This window comes from Haliotis asinina, chromosome 2 (genome assembly GCF_037392515.1).
Source record: "Haliotis asinina isolate JCU_RB_2024 chromosome 2, JCU_Hal_asi_v2, whole genome shotgun sequence".
NCBI classification, from domain to species: domain Eukaryota; kingdom Metazoa; phylum Mollusca; class Gastropoda; order Lepetellida; family Haliotidae; genus Haliotis; species Haliotis asinina.
Window position 1 is genome coordinate 90957868 of NC_090281.1, and position 21459 is coordinate 90979326.

General features: G+C 36.9%; 1 protein-coding gene across 1 annotated transcript in view; it reads left to right on the forward strand.

The window, feature by feature from the left end:
- LOC137274581 (uncharacterized) overlaps positions 1 to 21459 on the forward strand; it is a 195469-nt gene that overhangs the window by 130418 nt on the left and 43592 nt on the right. Inside the window, exons 4-6 of the mRNA XM_067807847.1 lie at positions 6915 to 7017; positions 19515 to 19566; positions 20303 to 20416. Coding sequence (XP_067663948.1) covers positions 6915 to 7017; positions 19515 to 19566; positions 20303 to 20416 — 269 coding nt within the window. The remainder of the gene's footprint in view (positions 1 to 6914; positions 7018 to 19514; positions 19567 to 20302; positions 20417 to 21459) is intronic.

Below are 21459 nucleotides of genomic sequence, written 5' to 3' on the forward strand. Positions count from 1 at the left end.
GCCATTTATAGACTGTAGTTTACCTTCTGGAAAAATTGAATTTTGACGTGGGTTCCTTTAAGCATCAACTTTTTTGGTAACAGTGTGTCAGGTGATCTGTCAATTTACATGATGAATTGAATGTTGACATATTTGAAAATACTTGATTGAATTTCATCAACTTTACTAATACTTGCATCCTTTCAAAGTGTTTCACATATGTGAACTTTTTTATTACCAGTTTTTGTTATTAAAAAAGCCTGGTTATAGATGTTCAAACTCTCACAACAGAAACACACAAATAAGTCATCGAAGAAACACTGTGCACATTTTTCGTTGTGTTTCATCTGCTACAGACGGATTATGTGATCATATATTCAGTGTTTAAAACTCACAAAATTCTATGCCAGACAGCTGGACTGGTAACTTTAAAAAATCATCAATCTGGATGCACAATCTTTTTTGTCAGGTTTTCAATAATAAAAACCAAAAACAAATCAGGTTTCTGAACTGTTTGTAGGCATCGCCATTAACTACATGACACTATGACTAACAGGCAATGCACCGAGGTTAGGTGAACTAAAAGTACATGTGTTGTGATTGGTTATCATATTGTAAGTAGTTTAACATTATTTTCATAAGACCTTAAAGATCACATGCAGTGCAAAACGAAATTTTGCAGATTCTGATTCCTTTTGGTACGGACTACCTGTAACAAATTATAAAAAATGCCAATTCATCTTACATAGTTGGAAAATATTGCAATGTAAAAAAGTCTGTGAAAATTGGAGTTCAAATCATTGTTATTTCACCCCAGCACTGGGGGAAAAAGGGTTTCGCCAGCTGTGCTGCGCTGCGCCCATAGTGCATGCGCAATGATTAGGTTCACATTGCTTGAACTGGGAAATGTGACTCATAAAAAAAACCAAAAACAGGCAAGTGATGCATGCAAGTATTGTCGCTGTGGTCGAAATTTGAGAACAAGAGAGGTTTCTTGTGATTACAAGCATCTTGGGTCAGAAGTAATAAAAATGCGCTAGTCCCATACCTGTGTATTTGCAAACCTAGGTGTAGCTTTAGAAATACTAATTACTTTGCTGAAACTTGCTCAGCTTGAAAACTGAAATGTTTAATACATGTCTGAATTGTTGTAAAACATGTCTGTGGAAACATAGAGAAATATGTGGATTGTGACAAGCTGTCTCTGTCACAGACAAACCTCAGTGTCTTGTTTATTGACAACTATATGCCTACCTGCCTGTCTGCTAATGACAATATGCTATACACAACTTCAGTCATTGATCACATGCAATTTGAAATAAACACCTATCAGGCTATACACAACTTCAGTCACTGACCACATGCAATTTGAAATAAACACCTATCAGGCTATACACCATAAACAAAACATATTTATTTATGGGTCGTGCACCAGGGTTCTGTCTCTGTCACATTATGTAATTACACAGACAGGCAGGTGTTGTACTTGTACGCATGACATGTTATTATGTGTGTAGGTTGCAAACAAACTGCTTCCATTTTCTGGGATGACTGGATCGAACAGAAACCGATGCAAACTCACATTGTCAGTGTCAACTTCTGCTTTGTACTTTGATGAACAACAATTTCCAGCCACACAGTATTTTATCATTTCAGTATTTGTTAATTGGATCTAACGCAAATGCAGGGAGCATATATTTAAACCAAACATCTCTATGTACATTATTTATGGATAACAACTTCTTCCATACCATACCAAATCCATCATATACAGTAGTAGAAGTTGTTATTTATAAAGAATCTTACTTTCTTATTACTCACTATACTTCTAAAATGCCAATCAAACAGATCATCCCTATGTACACTCATCGAGCCTTCTGCATATCGGCAAATGAACCCGCCAATGAAACGTCTGTGTTACACTTGTTGCACGGGTTCGTTCTCCCAGGTGCTTTTTTTGCGAGGGAAGTAAACTCGAGTACAAAATATTTCACTTTTTATTTGTAACTATACACTTAAATTTTGTTTAATGGGATTTTTTTTTCACAATCACCAGTGTATATTATATAATAAGTGATAGCTGTGTTTTAATTCTGTCCTTTTGGTTGCATGTGACCTTTAAACATGTCTAGCTCATGACAAGACAACCTCCCTGATGTTAGCTGTTGATCGTGCTGGCTAGAAGTAATTGTCAATAATTGATCAACATTTGTTTAAAGATTATTGATCTTTGTGGATAGTACACCCTAGCTGTTGGGTACCCAGGAGATAGGGTGGGCAGTCACACCATCTGGTCTTCCACATGATGAAAGCCTAGCTGTTGGGTACCCAGGAGATAGGGTGGGCAGTCACACCATCTGGTCTTCCACGTGATGGATAGTAAACCCTAGCTGTTGGGTACCCAGGAGATAGGGTGGGCAGTCACACCATCTGGTCTTCCACATGATGGATAGTAAACCCTTGCTGTTGGGTACCCAGGAGATAGGGTGGGCAGTCACACCATCTAGTCTTCCACGTGATGGATAGTAAACCCTAGCTGTTGGGTACCCAGGAGATAGGGTGGGCAGTCACACCATCTAGTCTTCCACGTGATGGATAGTAAACCCTAGCTGTGGGGTACCCAGGAGATAGGGTGGGCAGTCACACCATCTAGTCTTCCACGTGATGGATAGTAAACCCTAGCTGTGGGGTACCCAGGAGATAGGGTGGGCAGTCAAAGCATCTAGTCTTCCACATGATGAATAGCCTCATGAAGATATCCGTTAGGATTGGATTCAGAAACTAGCCTAAGGAGACAGGTTGTGATGCATGAGCCATTGTCCAAATATTTCTAGAATTAAGACAATCATTCAAAATTTGAATCATATTTTCAAGAAAAGGTTCATGTATGCATAATGTAATGCCAATGTAAAACCATCCACGTTTGCATTTAACAGCCTGCATAATAGTATGTTTCCTCAAGCAAGGAAAAGCATGTAATGACTCATACATTTCATTCAGAAAACAGGCAGATTTTAGATGCAAGGTATTTTGATAGAAGACCCAGGGGATTTAGATGCATTTGTGGTGCATAATTGCATCCAGAAACCTAACATCCTGAATAATGTTTCAAGGCATGAGTACAGTCCTGTAGTGAAGAAGTGTTCATGGACTGGATGCCAGCATGCCAGTGTTCGGGACAGAACTTTAGGTGCCCTTGTTTTCAGTTTGGTTAACAACAGAGGTGTGTTTGGAGGATGTCTTGTAGAGAGGAACGTTAATGTACATCTACTTTACCTGAGTGTATTACATAATCTGGACAGTGGAGTAGCCTAGCAGCTAAAGTGTTCAATTATCATGCCAAAGACTTAGGTTTGAGTCCCCCACATAGGAACAATGTGTCAAGCCAGTTTCTTCTGACCCAGTCATGATATATATTGATGGAATATTGCAAAAAGTAGCATAAAACTAGCTCACCCACTCACTATAGTGTAGTCATGCTGGTTGTTTTTCTGCAATACAGGATGTATTACTTTTGTTACTTTTGTTAGTTAACTAACCTACTGATAAAACTGAAACAAATTTATGAAATTCTTGTGGCTTTTGCCAAGTATATTTACTAACCAGCTTTGTTTTTAAATTTGGCAAAGTAGAAAATACCATGAAATATATCACAGCTGTTCATGCTGCCATCATTATTGTGTCAACTTTAAAAAAAATTTATTGATGAAATTATTTTCAGATAATACATGTTGTTTTTGGCATTACACTTTCTTGGTAAATTACAGATTTTAGTAATTTTGTTGTGTTTGAACCCACACCCTCAGAGTCAGGAACCTAACTGCCTGCATAAAAAGTAAGTCACCTCCCGTACAGCCACTTTAGCTTCCACAATCTTGAGATTTTTTTATGTCTCTTTCCCTTGTCAGCAGCACTAATCAAGAATTTTAAAAAAGGAGCAGAAGTTCAATTACATTTTAAATCAATTAAAAAGAAAGGAATATTCGGTTCTCACAAATCTGGTCGAGTCAAAGACCAGCATTGCTCAGGACCTTAATGCCTCATGGAGTTGACATGCTGTGATGGAACTAAAATACTGTTCAAGGTCACATAAACACACTAACTCACCATCATACTGACATTTTATTTTTTATTTGGGTTGATCAAATTCCTGCTCCACTCCATCTTTTTAATTTAAACTGTTAAATGTTATTTGAGTATTGATTTTTTGGGAACACTTGTCCTGTATGAAACAGGGATGAACCCCAGCCATAAACTGCCAATTTGTGCACCAACATGTGATAAAGGTAGGACTATTTTGAGGCTGGAAATTGCCAAGCTAATTACATCTATGTGGATTCAGACTAGGAATCAAAGAGGCCAGCATGTCTGTCATCTCAGCCTCCCTGAAATATTGCTGTATGATTGTTTGATTAAACTGTATATTTGATGTCCTTTTGAGCTCTCAGTGTTGCACATGTCTGGAGCTGCCTCTTTGATCTCTGACAACCAATCATATTCCAGTCTTGGCTTTGCCGTTCATGTCACAATTACCTACATCTATTTAGCAGCGATAACTCTAGGCAGGATGTGCCATCAAAGTTGGCTAAAAACAGGAATAATATTAGATATACACCATCCCTGATGGCATTATGTGGCCTATATCATTCAACTGGTGGCCACCAGAAACAAGACTGATTCAGAATGGAAATGTGTCATGTTGATAATTTCATTCCGGTAAACAGGATTTTGTTGATTCCTAATGTGAAGAGAATTGACCAGGCTATCAGAACGTTGATTTTTAGCACCTATAGACTGATGTATCAAAGACGTGTCTGTACAAGGGTTTTACATTGCAGGCCTAAAGCCATGTTTTTATCATCTACTTGAGGGTTTCACGTGCAGGGCCTTAGTTGTTGGCACAAGGGTCAAAAATATTTTTCCCCATGGTGATGTCTCATTTCAGGAAACCCTTACAGCGTTATTTATCTTACTTTTGTCAAACACAAAGGCGGCTGCTCATAAACTGCCAGGAAACTGACTGGTTTAGCTGATGGAATCTGCTTAGCCCTTAAAGACTTCATTACCCTGATAGGTTCATTAGTACAGGAGGATATCTTGGAGCTGGATGTCCTTACAGCAGAGACTGTTACGTGAAGAGTTCTTCAGATGTCATTGTTTTGCCTGGGGATGAGTTTTACTGATCATTTAGTGGTAAATATCTTCCTAAGTACATGTGAAATGATGCAATTATTTGCCAGTCATCTGTATGCTAAGGACTTAAAAAGTCTGCAAACCGATGCGCCTAAACAATGATTATACACATGAGTGGGCTTTTCAGAGAATATGTGCTCAACATCTAAAGAAACATGGTGAAGGTTCGAGAAGGAAAAGCCGGCTTTCATGTTCCTTCTTGACTGTGTGAAGTGAACCCAAACCTGTCTGTACTCAATATTTGCTAATGTTTGCAGAGGCTGGTTGTAAATATGACAACACATTTTGCTATACAATTCAATATTATTTATTATTTGTCTTTTCCTAAAACAGTTTGATGGTTTATTTAGTATAAGACCATGCAGCACCTAGTACAGGTCAGCTTTAACAGGTACATAAAAATAAATGTCTCCTTTAACATTACATTGTACTTATTCATCTATGATTGGAACAGAGTGTGTTTAAAACAGCAATCAACATTTCAATTCATCATACCATCTAGCTACTGATTATTTGAATGATAATAAGTCTTAAGATTACTTTGAAATCGAAATCATAGAAGAAGATATGAAACTTTCTAAACCGTTGTGATATCATTAGTTCCCATCATGTCACTATCAAGTGAAATTAATGTTTACAAACTAAAAAAGTAGGAAGAATAGTTTTGAAGGATAATTAGAATCTCACCCACTTGCCATTTTCTATGAAACAAATCAACGCTCGACATAACTATGAAACTACTTTGAAAGTATCAGATGTATTTAATATCAAAGGATGCTTGAGTAAGATTCTGTATGTCCAACATGAAACAGGAGGCGTTGCAAGTTTTGTTTCGACTTTCTAAATGTGTACTTGAATATCATTTGAAGCTAGTATTAGTTTACTCGTCAGGAGACATATTAAGTTATGATGGTGAATGAGAAATGCATTGCACTGAAGTCTGCTCAGAACACAAACAACTTCAAGGAGAATCTCACAGGAATAGTTTTGTACTCAATCCTAATGTTTCAACAATGCTTCTGTTATTTTGGTATTTGTCAATATTAAGTGATTTAGATCCCTATTGTCATGATAAAGTTCAGTGAAATCGTCCAATCCATTTAATGTCTATCCCATTGAATCCCCAAGGAGGATTCACAAGGCGTACATGCTAAATCAAGTAACATACACCGTGGAAGGCCTGTCGTAGATTAAGTGATCAAATTTCAGGAGCACATGACCAATTGGTCGGTGCTTTTACCATCACTTTATTTTGGTAAGATAGTTCAGAATTTGATTTCCAGTGGGATTTTACAATCATATTAGCTATTTACTTTAGCCATGAATGTTTATCTTGTTTTTCATCTTGAGTAATGTGATATTGAGATTGATTGATGAGTTTTGTTTTACATTCTACTTGAGAATGATGAATCTCTTTGTGAACTGGCACTGGAAATAACTGTAAACTCTAAACAGTTGCTGTCAGTGGGAATGAAAATCAGATGAATGACTTACAGTTGAATGTGTACTTGGGAAACTGAATATTGTCACAATAAGAATGTTTAGTTTATATTTTCTTTGACAGGTGTAAATTGGAATGAATTAAAGATATACATTTACCACTGATCAATGTCAAATCTTGACCTTGCACATGTGTGCAGGTATGTACACACCTGAGATTTGCCTGCGTCCCTCATTAACACTCACCTGACTTGCCCAAACTTTGTATCTGCTTTGTTGACATTTGTGTCTTGTCCCGACAGGTGGACCGAGTGTCGACAAACTTCTGTCCGGAGATCAGATTCTTAGGATTAATGGAGAAGATGTGCGTAAGGCTCCGCGAGAAAAAGTCATAGAACTTGTCAGGTGAGTCCAGTTTTATCATTTTCTTGCATATTTGAAATCATAACAAATATTCTTTGTTGGACTTTTCCTATGTTTATTTAACATTGTTTATGTTTCACAAATTATGATTCGGTAACTTGACAGTAAAGTTCAAGATTGAATGCATTGTCATATGGTCTTGTAAAGTAAATTGCTTCAAGATGGGTAAATGAATTTGCAAAGAAATGGTAGGCCTCACAATATCATGTTGTAACACACAGCTTTAACATAGTGGAAACATTCTAAACTGTCAGGAGAAGTCACAATGTTGTTAATGTGGCAGAATTTCTGCATGTCTCATTTTGTCAAATTAAGGGCAGTGCTGTGTACATGGTCATGCTGCTAATGACTGTTTCATGCGTACGGTTTATCTCACAGTTAGCCTCATCATACATCTTGTTTATGGATCTGCCATTCCAAAGCACTGAGTTAATGGAATTTGAATAATTTTCAAGAAATATTTTATCTATATTAATCCAGTTGAACATCAAATGATTAAAAATAAATATCCAAATAAAAAAGTACAAATATCAGTCTTCCATATATTTTCAAATGTGAGTAGAATTACTATGGAGTGTACATAGAATTCATGTATTGCATCTTTCTGAGTGATCACAGCTTACAAAAGTCCAGGTACATTTCAGTTTCAGTTTTCAATTCACCACAACTGGTTACATTTCTTGAAAAATCCAAAAATGAGCTTAAAATATATATCTGATTGTTTCATGTTTCCAAATACATTTTTCACTAACTTTGAGAAATGATATGCTCTGAAATCAGTTTTAGCAAGGACATGTTCTCCTAAACAGCTGTACAAGTGTGTCTCATTTTTTTTTATGACAATGGCATTTCAGTAAATTTAATGAACAAAAATCCTTTCTATAGCATTCATGAACCAAACGCGACTTTCCAAGTATGACAGAAGTCTTAAAGTTGCCCAGTTAACTTGTGCAGTGAGAGCATAACAGAGGATGCCTACCTGTAAGTTTACTCTTGTATGTGGAGGGTTAATTGGTCAATCAGTGTTATCATTGGCATGGTTGGATGAAGGAAATCGTCACTGCTTGATGAAGTGTAAGATTTAGATCTTTAGCATGAGATTCACTCTGACAAGAACTTTGTTCAGATTCCCATTCGTGTGTCCACATAACTTGGTGTGCATTGTGTACCACAGCATCGCCAAACTAGAACCACTCATGTTATAATGATCTAGTATTGATTGCTTGCAACAAACTGATTATAACCAGTGGCCAGAGATAAACTCCCAATTTATTCCTGACACTTATCATGTACACAGGAAGTTCTCATTAAGCCAGTGATGAGATGCCCTGTTTGGAGAAAGGTGGTTAATATCCCAATCTACATAATTCCAACAAATATGTGCATCTAACACTTTCTTCCCAGTGGTCTTCTTTTGTGGGAGTTATCTCCTCTTGTCATAGTCAGTGATGAGTTGCTCCAAGGGAGAGAAGTTAGTTAATATCTCAATCTACATTATTCCAGTGATATTTCTGCTTACACAGTGACTGATGGGATGAACAGCAATCCAGCTTGTCACACATCAGGTCCACAAACGTTTCCCTTTATCTAGTGGTTGCTAAAATACACAGGAATCCACTCATCTTGGAAACTAGGTCCCCAGTTGTTTAAGTTTGGAGATATAAGCATGACTGATTTATTGCAAGTAAAATCACATGTTTTGCTCTGATTTGATCTGACAGACTGTTCATGGAAGAACTCTTTGCAAGTAAAACTTTGAAGGTTTTTAATTGTCATTATGATGAAGCAAACCATTCAAAGCCTCATATACTTAAAGGGAGAATTTGTTCCTTGTGGGTTTCGTGTATTGAGGTCAAAATTTCATAATCATGATGTCGCTGATATGAAACTCAATAGCTCTGGAGGTGTTTACCTGGACAGAGTACACTCTGGATTCCCCTGACTTGTTCTCCAATGGAGGCATCAGAGTACTTGTGTTTTATGGAGATAGTGTTTTATTGCAGGAGGTTTCTGCACAGGGATTCCTGGGCAGATTGTCCTCGGTTCTATATTTAGTCATGTACTCTTTTTTTTAATCCAACATTTCTGACATTCAGACATGAAAAACCAACTGGATCTCCCTTCTTTTGACTGAGTGTCACTTTGGCTTGAATCAACTGCAGGTCTCTCATTGTTGTAACTGTTTCAGGATCTTGTCATGATCACATATTCACACCTGCTGATGGAATACACAACATACAACAACATATACACATTCACACCTGCTGATGGAATACACAACATACAACATATACACATTCACATCTGCTGATGGAATACACGACATGTAACAACAACATAAACACACTCATACACATTCACACCTGCTGATGGAATACACAACATGTAACAACAACATAAACACACTCATACACATTCACACCTGCTGATGGAATACACAACATACAACAACATAAACACACTCATACACATTCACACCTGCTGATGGAATACACAACATGTAACAACAACATAAACACACTCATACACATTCACACCTGCTGATGGAACACACAACATGTAACAACAACATAAACACACTCATACACATTCACACCTGCTGATGGAATACACAACATGTAACAACAACATAAACACACTCATACACATTCACACCTGCTGATGGAATACACAACATGTAACAACAACATAAACACACTCATACACATTCACACCTGCTGATGGAATACACAACATACAACAACATAAACACACTCATACACATTCACACCTCCTGATGGAATACACAACATGTAACAACAACATAAACACACTCATACACATTCACACCTGCTGATGGAATACACAACATGTAACAACAACATAAACACACTCATACACATTCACACCTGCTGATGGAATACACAACATACAACAACATAAACACACTCATACACATTCACACCTGCTGATGGAATACACGACATGTAACAACAACATAAACACACTCATACACATTCACACCTGCTGATGGAATACACAACATGTAACAACAACATAAACACACTCATACACATTCACATCTGCTGATGGAATACACAACATGTAACAACAACATAAACACACTCATACACATTCACACCTGCTGATGGAATACACAACATACAACAACATATACACATTCACACCTGCTGATGGAATACACAACATACAACAACATAAACACATTCACATCTGCTGATGGAATACACAACATGTAACAACAACATAAACACACTCATACACATTCACACCTGCTGATGGAATACACAACATGTAACAACAACATAAACACACTCATACACATTCACACCTGCTGATGGAATACACAACATGTAACAACAACATAAACACACTCATACACATTCACACCTGCTGATGGAATACACGACATACAACAACATATACACATTCACATCTGCTGATGGAATACACAACATGTAACAACAACATAAACACACTCATACACATTCACACCTGCTGATGGAATACACAACATACAACAACATATACACATTCACATCTGCTGATGGAATACACAACATGTAACAACAACATAAACACACTCATACACATTCACACCTGCTGATGGAATACACAACATACAACAACAACATAAACACACTCATACACATTCACACCTGCTGATGAAATACACAACATACAACAACAACATAAACACACTCATACACATTCACACCTGCTGATGGAATACACGACATACAACAACAACATAAACACACTCATACACATTCACATCTGCTGATGGAATACACGACATACAACAACAACATAAACACACTCATACACATTCACATCTGCTGATGGAATACACGACATACAACAACATATACACATTCACATCTGCTGATGGAATACACAACATGTAACAACAACATAAACACACTCATACACATTCACACCTGCTGATGGAATACACGACATACAACAACATATACACATTCACATCTGCTGATGGAATACACAACATGTAACAACAACATAAACACACTCATACACATTCACACCTGCTGATGGAATACACAACATACAGCAACATATACACATTCACATCTGCTGATGGAATACACAACATGTAACAACAACATAAACACACTCATACACATTCACACCTGCTGATGGAATACACGACATACAACAACAACATAAACACACTCATACACATTCACACCTGCTGATGAAATACACAACATGTAACAACAACATAAACACACTCATACACATTCACACCTGCTGATGGAATACACGACATACAACAACAACATAAACACACTCATACACATTCACACCTGCTGATGGAATACACGACATACAACAACAACATAAACACACTCATACACATTCACATCTGCTGATGGAATACACGACATACAACAACAACATAAACACACTCATACACATTCACACCTGCTGATGGAATACACGACATACAACAACAACATAAACACGCTCATACACATTCACATCTGCTGATGGAATACACAACATACAACAAAAGCAGTCACAGGTTCACTCACTCCCAACATACTTTTCAAGTGCAGTGATTCTGAACTTCTGATAATGGTAGAAAGTTTTGTTGCGCACGTAACTCTTGCAAGTTAACCTGTCAGTGACATTTCATGAGCCCAAACCTTCTTTATTGGAAAATGTCAAGTTTTTTTAACAAATGTTGCACATGCCCACTTGTTTGTCCTTTTATGCTTTGAGATGAAAGGCATGATGTAATTAGTATTTCTGTTCATGTAAAGTGATGTTGCATTGTGGGAGTTGTTTTCAGTACTGATTACTCTCGAGGCAGTAACATGTCAAACTGTTGTTTCCTGTAGGACAATCACATAAAAAAATTTCAATTATCAAATTGAAATGGGATTTGTCTATTCCATTTATGTTGTTTTTTTCCACTTTCATTGTATTTCATGTTTTTTGACATTCCAGTTAATGTGATATGCAGCAACAAAATCAGTATGAATTGACAAAAGGTTCCTTAAAAGTTCCTATAACATTCATATATGTCTTTTTGGGGTAATAGCCTGTAAATTCTACCGTCAAACAAAATAAATATATTCACAATTTAATCATAAAACCTGATGATTACCCTGATTTGCAAATGTCAGTGATTTTAAATTGAATTTAACCATATTCATTCTATGATGTCACTCGATGAAAAGAAAATTTTTTGCTATCTTTGTTTATGTATTCTGTTTGAACAATGACTACTGTTGTCAACTTATGTGTACAAGCTGGTCTTTAGTACGTTAAATCGACTTTGAACACCTTTTAAATATCACAGTTAGTTCATTGTGTAAGGATTGGGAAAGCATGGTACAAGTAACAGATATGGCCGCTCCAGTGAACAGCTTTGAGTATAGGTTGTCGACAGATCTAATGGAAGGAGATGTTTTTGTACACAATGTGAAAGACACTGCTTTGGGATACTGGTGTGAATATGTCGAACAGTGAAGCAACTTAGACAGGTACCTATGTTATTGGTGTAATATGAGACCAGAACAGTGGTCAACTCACCCTTGGAGGTACACATGTGAAGGATCAAAACTGACTTTGAAACAGTAAGCCCTTGATCTCAGGCAACTAGCTTGAGCTGATAAATCGGGGAGGTTTTGATCCAACTTATAAACTGTTGAAGATATGTTTCAGATATAATTTTAATATTTGATATTTATTGTTGAAATCAACTGGGATCCCATACCTCGCCTTGTACCTACAATGCACATGCTTTGCTCACATTACCCATCTTGTGAAGAACACTGGTTTATACTGACAAACAATCACATTCTTCTAAGCATAGTCTTCATTGCATAGTGGATAAAACTACCAAGGTAGTAAGTAAAGGGTTGCAGGTTTGAAATGAGGCATTGACAATTTATATTAAAGTATAATAATGTTGTATTTTACAATCGTATTTAGTAATATCAAGACTAAGTTATTTCAATCTTCAAAACTTGTACAATTAAAATATTTCAAAGTTAAGGGCTATTCCTTAGAAAATCATGAGCGTTCTGTAGAAAATTGGAATTTCTTGGAGAATGCCCACGAAACTGCCTGTAGAGATTTACTCGGTGAAAGGTGAACCTGGCAACAGAATAGAATGACGTCATAGGACATGCACCACAGATCACAGGGTAGAGCAGAACAGTGGCTGATTGTAGAGTAATTGTGGTTCATCTGTTTGGAAACCGATTTTAAAAATCAAACATTGACATCCAGACCTATAAATCTTTGTGACCAGACTAGAATTTTCATTTTGGTGTAACATTGAGTCCTCCAATCCTCAGTTTTAAGGATTCAAACAGCCATGCAGAATGTGCAATTTCATGATTTATGTCCTTGAGGTGCTTGCAGGGAATAACGCACTGCGTCTGGTTGAAGCCCTATGTTGAGAGTTATTATTATCTGTAAGGCTTTTAACTAATATTCTGTCAGCATAATCTGTATCTGAGAACAGATTAGCGTATCTAGCATTACACATCAAGGAAGCTTGAAACTTATACATAGATGCCCAATGTGAAAAATAACCAAATACATTCATCAGGGAATTATGTCACATTGGTCCTGGTAGTGTCATGAATGTAGAGCATCATGGCAGGACTCTCATGGTGTTTAGGACCAAGTGAGTCTTTCAGTTGGGTTCTGTGTTTGATTGTAGTGTCATGACTAAAGGTTGAACATCGTGGCAGGAATCGTGTGATGGTTGGGTCCAAGTTAGTCTTTCAGTTGGGTAGTGTGTTTGATTGTAGTGTCATGACTATAGTTTGAACATCATGGCTGGAATCGTGTGATGGTTGGGACCAAGTGCATCTTTCAGTTGGGTTGTGTGTTTGATTGTAGTGTCATGACTAAAGGTTGAACGTCATGGCTGGAATCGTGTGGTGTTTGGGACCAAGTGAGTCTTTCAGTTGGGTTGTGTGTTTGATTGTAGTGTCATGACTAAAGGTTTAACATCATGGCTGGAATCTTGTGGTATTTGGGACCAAGTGCATCTTTCAGTTGGGGTGCTTGTTTGATCTTTCCTGGTAGTGTCTTTACTGAAGGTTGACCAATGAAATACACACTGCTTTCATTAGATAAAGACCTGGCAAAGCATACTTGCCATACTGTTCAGTGCTTAATTGTATTGAAATAGCAGGTCCCACCACCCTACAGCCTGCTTGTTCTTTTTCCTGCTCCAAATAAGGGAGTTAACCATTTGTTTCAAGGTTTTCGCTTTCAGGAGAATTTGCCAGAAGACAAAAATGGCTCTCATAATAACCCCTCACTTAAACCATAAACAACCACGTGTGCATGTGTCAACATGTATTGGATCTGATTTGTAATGTTCTATAAATAAGATAAATATTCCTTCCTGTTTGATGCCTCAAAGACCGTGGGCTGCTCAGTAATTCCAGCTCTAATGGCATGATGTCATGCCTGGTGTTGGAGCCTGCAGCTCTTTCAAACTGTGCCAGAAAGTTTCCAGACAAACATGCCCTAGCTCTATTTTATGGCCATAGCTTGCTGCCGGCTGAGGAACATGCAGAGACTCTACTTCAGTCCAAATGCAATAGAGCTTACCTTGGTAATTATAGACTTTTTTCCCCTTTCGTATTACTGATGGCTGGGTGGCAGGAAATCATGCCCGGCCTGCCAATTTAGCTGACATTTTACGCAGACCAATATAAGTCATAACGTCATATTTGTCAGTGGAAGCTTGGGTCGTGAGCTGCATGATCCCTGTCAGCTCATTTTTTTGTGGCTGGTGTTGAAGAGTTGATACGCTGAGATCATCAAGTTTTGAGAATGCTGTTAGTTTGGCTCAGTTGGGTGTCACTTCACAACTTAGTGTTCAGTGAATGGACTTGGGGGATATGTTGAATTGTTTCCAATCAATCATTGATTTTTCTTTTTCTCAAACCTAGTAGTCTAGTAGTTGTGTTAGGATCATTAATATTAATGCAGTAGTTTTATCATGGTTGACTGTGAGATGTCAAGTCAGGATCAGTAATATAGTAGTTATGTCATGGTTCACTTTAGGATATCTTGTCAGGATCAGTAGAACAGTAGTTTATCACATTTGACTGTAGAATATCTTGTCGGGGTCAGTAATGCAGTTGTTATGACATGGTTGAATGTAGGACCTGGTTAAGATCAGTAATACAGTAATTTTATCTTGGTTGACTGTAGGATATCTTGTCAGGATTAGTAGTACAGCAGTTATATGATGGCTGACTGTAGGATATCTAGTCAGGGTCAGTAAGAAAGTAGTCATTGCATGGCTGAACATGGAATATCAGATCATCTAAACATACACAACGCATGGTGTATTATCTGCCTGTTCTTACCCAGTTCCCCACTGGATATGTAACATAGCTCCGGCTGATCTCTTGACATACACCTTGGCAAAAATGTAATATTGATGTATAAAGAGCAAATTCAATTAGTGAACACTTAGAACAAATATTCTATCAAATCTGTCCCTAAACTCTGTTATCTCTTCAGCTTTAGGAGATTAGAGATCAGAAATCATGTTTGATTTCAACTGCCACGAGACTGTTGTCCCAACAAATAGTAATGGATTAAAAGTAAAGTGAATTTGTAGAATGTCAACCTTCACATTTTTACAGCCCATAAATCAGTACAACTCAAATGTGGAATTAACATGTTACAATTTGAAAAACACTTAACACATTTAAGTTTAGATTATGGTACTTTTGGGGGTTGAGTCCCATCCAGGTTTCAAGCTCACACTCTCAGTGTCAGGCACTTAATCTCCGGCACACAAAGTCAGTGCTGTAACTCACTTAGACAGTGCGGCTTCTCAGCATCATTTCAAGCTTTTAATCTTTTCCCAATTCATGCCCAAACCACTAACTTGTAATGTTTTGATCGTGTTTGTCTCCTGTCATCTCTCCCATGCCTGATCTGGTTTTACATCTTGTTTTTAAGTTCATAGCTTGAATAACACCCACCTGAAAAGGCCCTACCTAACCTCTAACATTTCCTGTTGTTTGAACCATTTTGCATACTTTAATTCTTTAATGTTAATCAAATGGCTGCTTTCTGTGATGGATTCACTTCTTTTCTTGATGACATTATTCCTCATAAGAAAATGTTATGTAATAAATATATTATGGATTGTCCAGAAGATTGAATAATATGGTAAGGTAAGCACGTACATTATTCTGAACCTTTAACATGCAAATCACATTATTCAGTCTGTAATGTTTCCTTCCTTTATATTACCTCAACATCAGTATTTTTTTGCATTTCAATTTCTTTGTGTTGCTTCATTTCTGTAGGACCACAATAGTTTGTTGTTGGTATTTTATATTATTTAATATTTTTGTTAAGTCAAAGTAAATCAAAATCAAAGCCTTTCATGTTTAGCTAATATATATACTGCGTTAAGTACTGCAGTTAAAAAAAATAAGAGTTAAACATTTCAGCATGTACAGTTTGTAGTAGTTTTTGTCGGTTGAAAGGTGTTGAGGAAACCGTGAGCAGTAAGTGGAGTGAAGATGACAGACTATAGCATGGAAATGACGAGGATAGTTGACTTGATTTCTTGGGGAGTGATGTAGCTGGGGTATGCCCTATCATGTATGATGTATCAACCAAACATAAACCATGATGCAAGTCCGCAAACATAGGTCATAGGTCATCAAACAACAGTCGTAGGTCATCAGAAAGTGTTCACAGGCTGTCATTACAGAGTTGATGGTGGATTGTGATGATTGATGAGAACATATCTCTCAACAGGAAATGATTGGAAGAATTTGGTATCTGCGGACATTGATCTTTTGAGATTGTCAACATTATTTCATGTTGTTATTGACTACTTTCATTTTAGGTTTTGCAGATTTAAAAGTAAAAGCTCTTAAGTTATTAATTATGCTTTGCATGTTATTTTCTTATATTTATAAGATCTGTAGGTATATTCCATCTTTTTAACACTTGAATACTTTCAGCCTGAATATATGAGTGAGGAGACAGAAATAGTTGGACTAATATTCTGCTTCCTTGTCAGATGCTATATTCTGGAACTGGTTGATGGGTATTGCTGCACCATTATCATTGCATGCCATATCGTCACAGCTATAAAATTGCTGAATGTAGGTAGTCTGTCAGTGCTTGAAAACGCTCTACTCTATACATAAAGTAAGCCCAGATATTCCACATGGAAAGACGTTTTCAGTTCAGCAAGCGCTGATGTGATTTGTATGGAATTAGTATGCAGGATTTATCTGTGCAATCATGTAAAAGAAAAGAAACAATAATTTGACAGACTAGCATGATTTTGGCAGTCATATAGCATAAAGTGTGCTGGATTAGAAAGGAGTTGTCACGTAGTCCTGAAGCAGTACATTTCACTAGATTCCAGTGAGAGAATATCTTCAGGCAGATCTCAGCTTCATCTTACTTGGCCATGATTGCCTTCGAATCTGAGATCTGGGTATTGATTTCCCTTAGCTTTCCTCTGTCCCTGTCCTTACTTGTGCAGATTACATGCTTTTCAAGATTTTTGCTAAATATTCCATCTTGAAATTTGCTTTTTGTGAAAGGACAAGTGATTTGTTAACTGATGGAAAAGATTATATCTGTAAGATGAACAGGGCCTTGTTCAACAGAGGTCAACATTGAACTAGTTTTCAGGAAATCACTTTCCTTTCTGTCAGTAATGGAGGTCACTATATCAATATGAATAGTCAGAGGTCAATGTTTCATCTCCTGTCTTGGATGCCTTTTGTAACAGTAACAAAGTTGGCGTAATATTAATGATAAACAGTATTTGTCTTCAGAAGTTCTAATAGTTCCTGGAAGAGAGTATTACCCTGTAAACTTTACTGTGTTCTCCGGCATCAGGACAATATTTTTGAAGGCTGTGTAATACTATTGTGATAGAGACAACTAATATCATGTCCTGAGTTTACTTAACATGAGGCATTTTGTCAGGCTGCCATTGGTGGATCGGAGTGATTGACAATGCCAGAGACTTGACTGATGACATGTCAAAACAATGTAGTTTCTTGCATGTCATTTGCATCTGTCTTCGTGTTGTCAGTCACAGGTTTTTCTGGTTAATATAAACACTAATTCCTGATTGAATTGAAATGGAGAACATTAGTTGTAGCAGTGGTCATGGTGAGGTAACCTGCATTAATGACAACAGATTTTCACATATGTACATAAACATTGTGGCATATTAAGATGTTGGAAACATTTTATTTTCAAGTGTTGAGTTATAACTCAATTTATTCTTCAAACATTTTGTTACAATAAATAACATGGACAGATTGGGTGTCCTAGTGGCAAACATTACGTTATCTGCACCTTATGTTTTGTCCTCACTGCAATACAAAATCAGATGAAAGTAACCAAAGTTATTTTTACCACTTCAAGGCACCATGCACCATGTTCTGTTCATTAACGTGGCAAAGCTCTCTTAATTCCTTCAGAAAAGAATGTAGTTGTGGTGTTCACAGTAAAAGATACAAATGACGGCCAGATAACACCACTCCTTCAAGAGTATTTAAATCTTATCATTTTTGCTATCCCCTTTGAACAACTGATGCTATGCTACATGTCCAATTACCTCACTTGCAAGAGATTTAATCCTGGGGAAAGTTTTTGTTTCCTACAAAGTCTTCAGATCTCTCTGTCCGTTTCTGTTATTGTAAGTCTTGTAAAAATATAGCCTTGGGTAATTCTGTGCAGTTGAGAAAATCCAACAAATGATCTTCGAAAGTGGTGTAAGAAGTTTGTTCAATAATGCGTGTATATCAAAGCTGTCATTTCCTGATCAGCAATGACATGTATAGGCTGTAAAAGTTCTGATGCTACAAGAACAGTCTGTGTTCTTTAGAAACATTTATTGTATTATTTATACCCTTTTTGTGAGTGTGATGTTCATCCGGTTATCTATGGCCTTTTCTACAAAAATATAAGCTCAATGTTGCCTTTGAGTGATGAGTATTTTATGTCACATTTCAGATGACTAATAACTTGGATATTTTTGTGATTTGTTAATAATGCTTGTGCCACATATTTACAATAATTGTATAGACTCTGTCTTAAACTTTTGTATGTTTTAGGTGTTATTTTATTCAGCAAAGTGAAGGATGTTTTTATTTTGGCTAAGACCTGACTCAATAGCAATGATGATTGATTGATCCAGCATTATTGCTGACAAATGCACTAATGAGCAAACAGAGTTGTATAATGATTACACTAGAAATAATACAAGATGTTTTACCACCATATGCCATGTTATCAATCATCAACATAGGGGAATAACAACCGTAATGCCCCTTGCTTCTAGCCAATGAAAGAGCTGTGAGACGCTATTGTCATGATCAAACAGTGTTGTACATTTTAACAGAGGCTTGTTGAAATGTCCTGAGCCATGTTAGGGTTGTTTGTTGTAATTATTTTCTTTTTTTTGACAGAGCCTGTAAACAAGCCATCACTCTGACTGTGTGTCAGCCATACTCGGATAATGTGAGTATTTATTCTGTTGCTTTCAACAACTGCAGTTCCATTTGGAATGTCTAGCTTTGCCATTTGTTTTCAGATGGAAGCTGCTAAGGGAATTATGAGCTGCCTGTCTTGATTTTTTATATCCTTATATCTGTTTGGGAAGAGTAGTTAAAATTAGGTGCAATATATATTTAATGACGCAAATGTCAGTTGTGAAGAAGTTTGTCATTTATTATCATTGTTTTTTTTATACTTTTTTCAGACTTCATGAAATGTTTGACATTTAAAGAAAAAATGAACATTATTTGATAATATTTTTATGTTGATTTAGTTTTACTTTAAAAAAATTAAATCTTTTAATAAGTGGCTTTTATTGGTATTTGTAGAAGTAGGAAGTGTTTACTTTCACCACAGATTCAACATCATGTTCCTTTTTTGCTTGATAATTATTGATGCATTTCAAAATCCTGCTGCATTGTGTATGATGTACAGTATGAGACTCCTATGTATTATCTTTTTACAATCAATTCCAGTGTAATTATTGAAGTCCTGAAGTTAAATTTAAACAAAATCTTCTAACATAAATTTGATTAAGTTCAGTCTAATTCCGACTGATAGGACAAAGTGTGCAAGTGGTGCAAGTCACACAGACGTGGCCAGTATAGCTTTCCAACATAAGCCATATTGATGTGTATATGGGACTGGCTGGCTGGCTGGCGGAGGATCTCAGCTCGTCATTACCCCTCTTTGTTTTCAGTCGTCACGGAAGTCAGCTCTACTCACTGCGGCCAAGAAAGCCAAGTTAAAAAATAATCCCTCTCGAGTTCGCTTTGCCGATTCCGTCATGGTAAACGGAGCTCCTGTACTGACAGTAAGTTGGCTGAGTTATGAGCTCTGGTAGAAATATTAGGCCTATGGATAAGTGTTGTCATGACTTTTAGTGTCCATTTCCCATGTTATGTAACCAAATTTTTTACCAAATCAAAACGTTCTGGAAACCCATCTCAATGCAAAACTCACAAAAATATTTTGTATTAGTGTACCATCACATGACCAAGACAAAATATGTAATATGTCAAATGTCCCTTACAAAGGTCATGTCATCTGGGTTAGAACTTGTCTTTAGCAAGCCATGTAAGTTGTAAGAGGCAGTCAGGGTCACTGAATTGGTTGACACATGTCATTGAATGGCTATTCCGTAGAATGATGCTCATGTTGTTGATCACTGTATTCTCTGGTCTAGATTTGATTGTTTACAGACCACCACCATATAGCTGGAATATAGCTGAGAGGGACATAAAACAAAACTCACTCACTCACATTCATTAAAACTTTTGCACATGACACAAGGAGCAAGTCATGAATACCTTTCAAGGGAACCCATGAAGAGACTGATAAGAACCAAGTTTTATGCAACTGAAGCAGCTGATTTGAAGGAAAATATGGTTTTAAATGTTGAAGGTGAAAGACAGCTTGTCAAAGATTATGTGGTAGAAAATCTTTGTGATAAGTTTATGCAGGTTCTGATAAACATCAAGAAAGATTATAATGATTCAGTAAAGTGCTCCAGGCAAGTCATCCCATTCTCTTCAAAATTCAATCGGCTGTTCCTAAATGAAAAGGCTCTGGATTGAGAAATCTGGAATTGCTGAGCAGGCTCTGAGTCTCTAATGTATTGATAGAAACATGTTGACACTGGTATTGTGAAGGCTTCAGGTCAGTGTCTATCAGCTGGTACAAGACTAGTTAATTCAACAACTGACAACTGGCATTTCATTGTATACTGCCATCTTTCCATCAGGAAGTTCTTTTGCAGATCATTTCCTGGATTAATGAACCTTCATATCCTTAATGTCAATTGCAGTCAGTGAATGAATGTTGTTTGACGCCTCAGTCAGCATTATTCTTGCCATG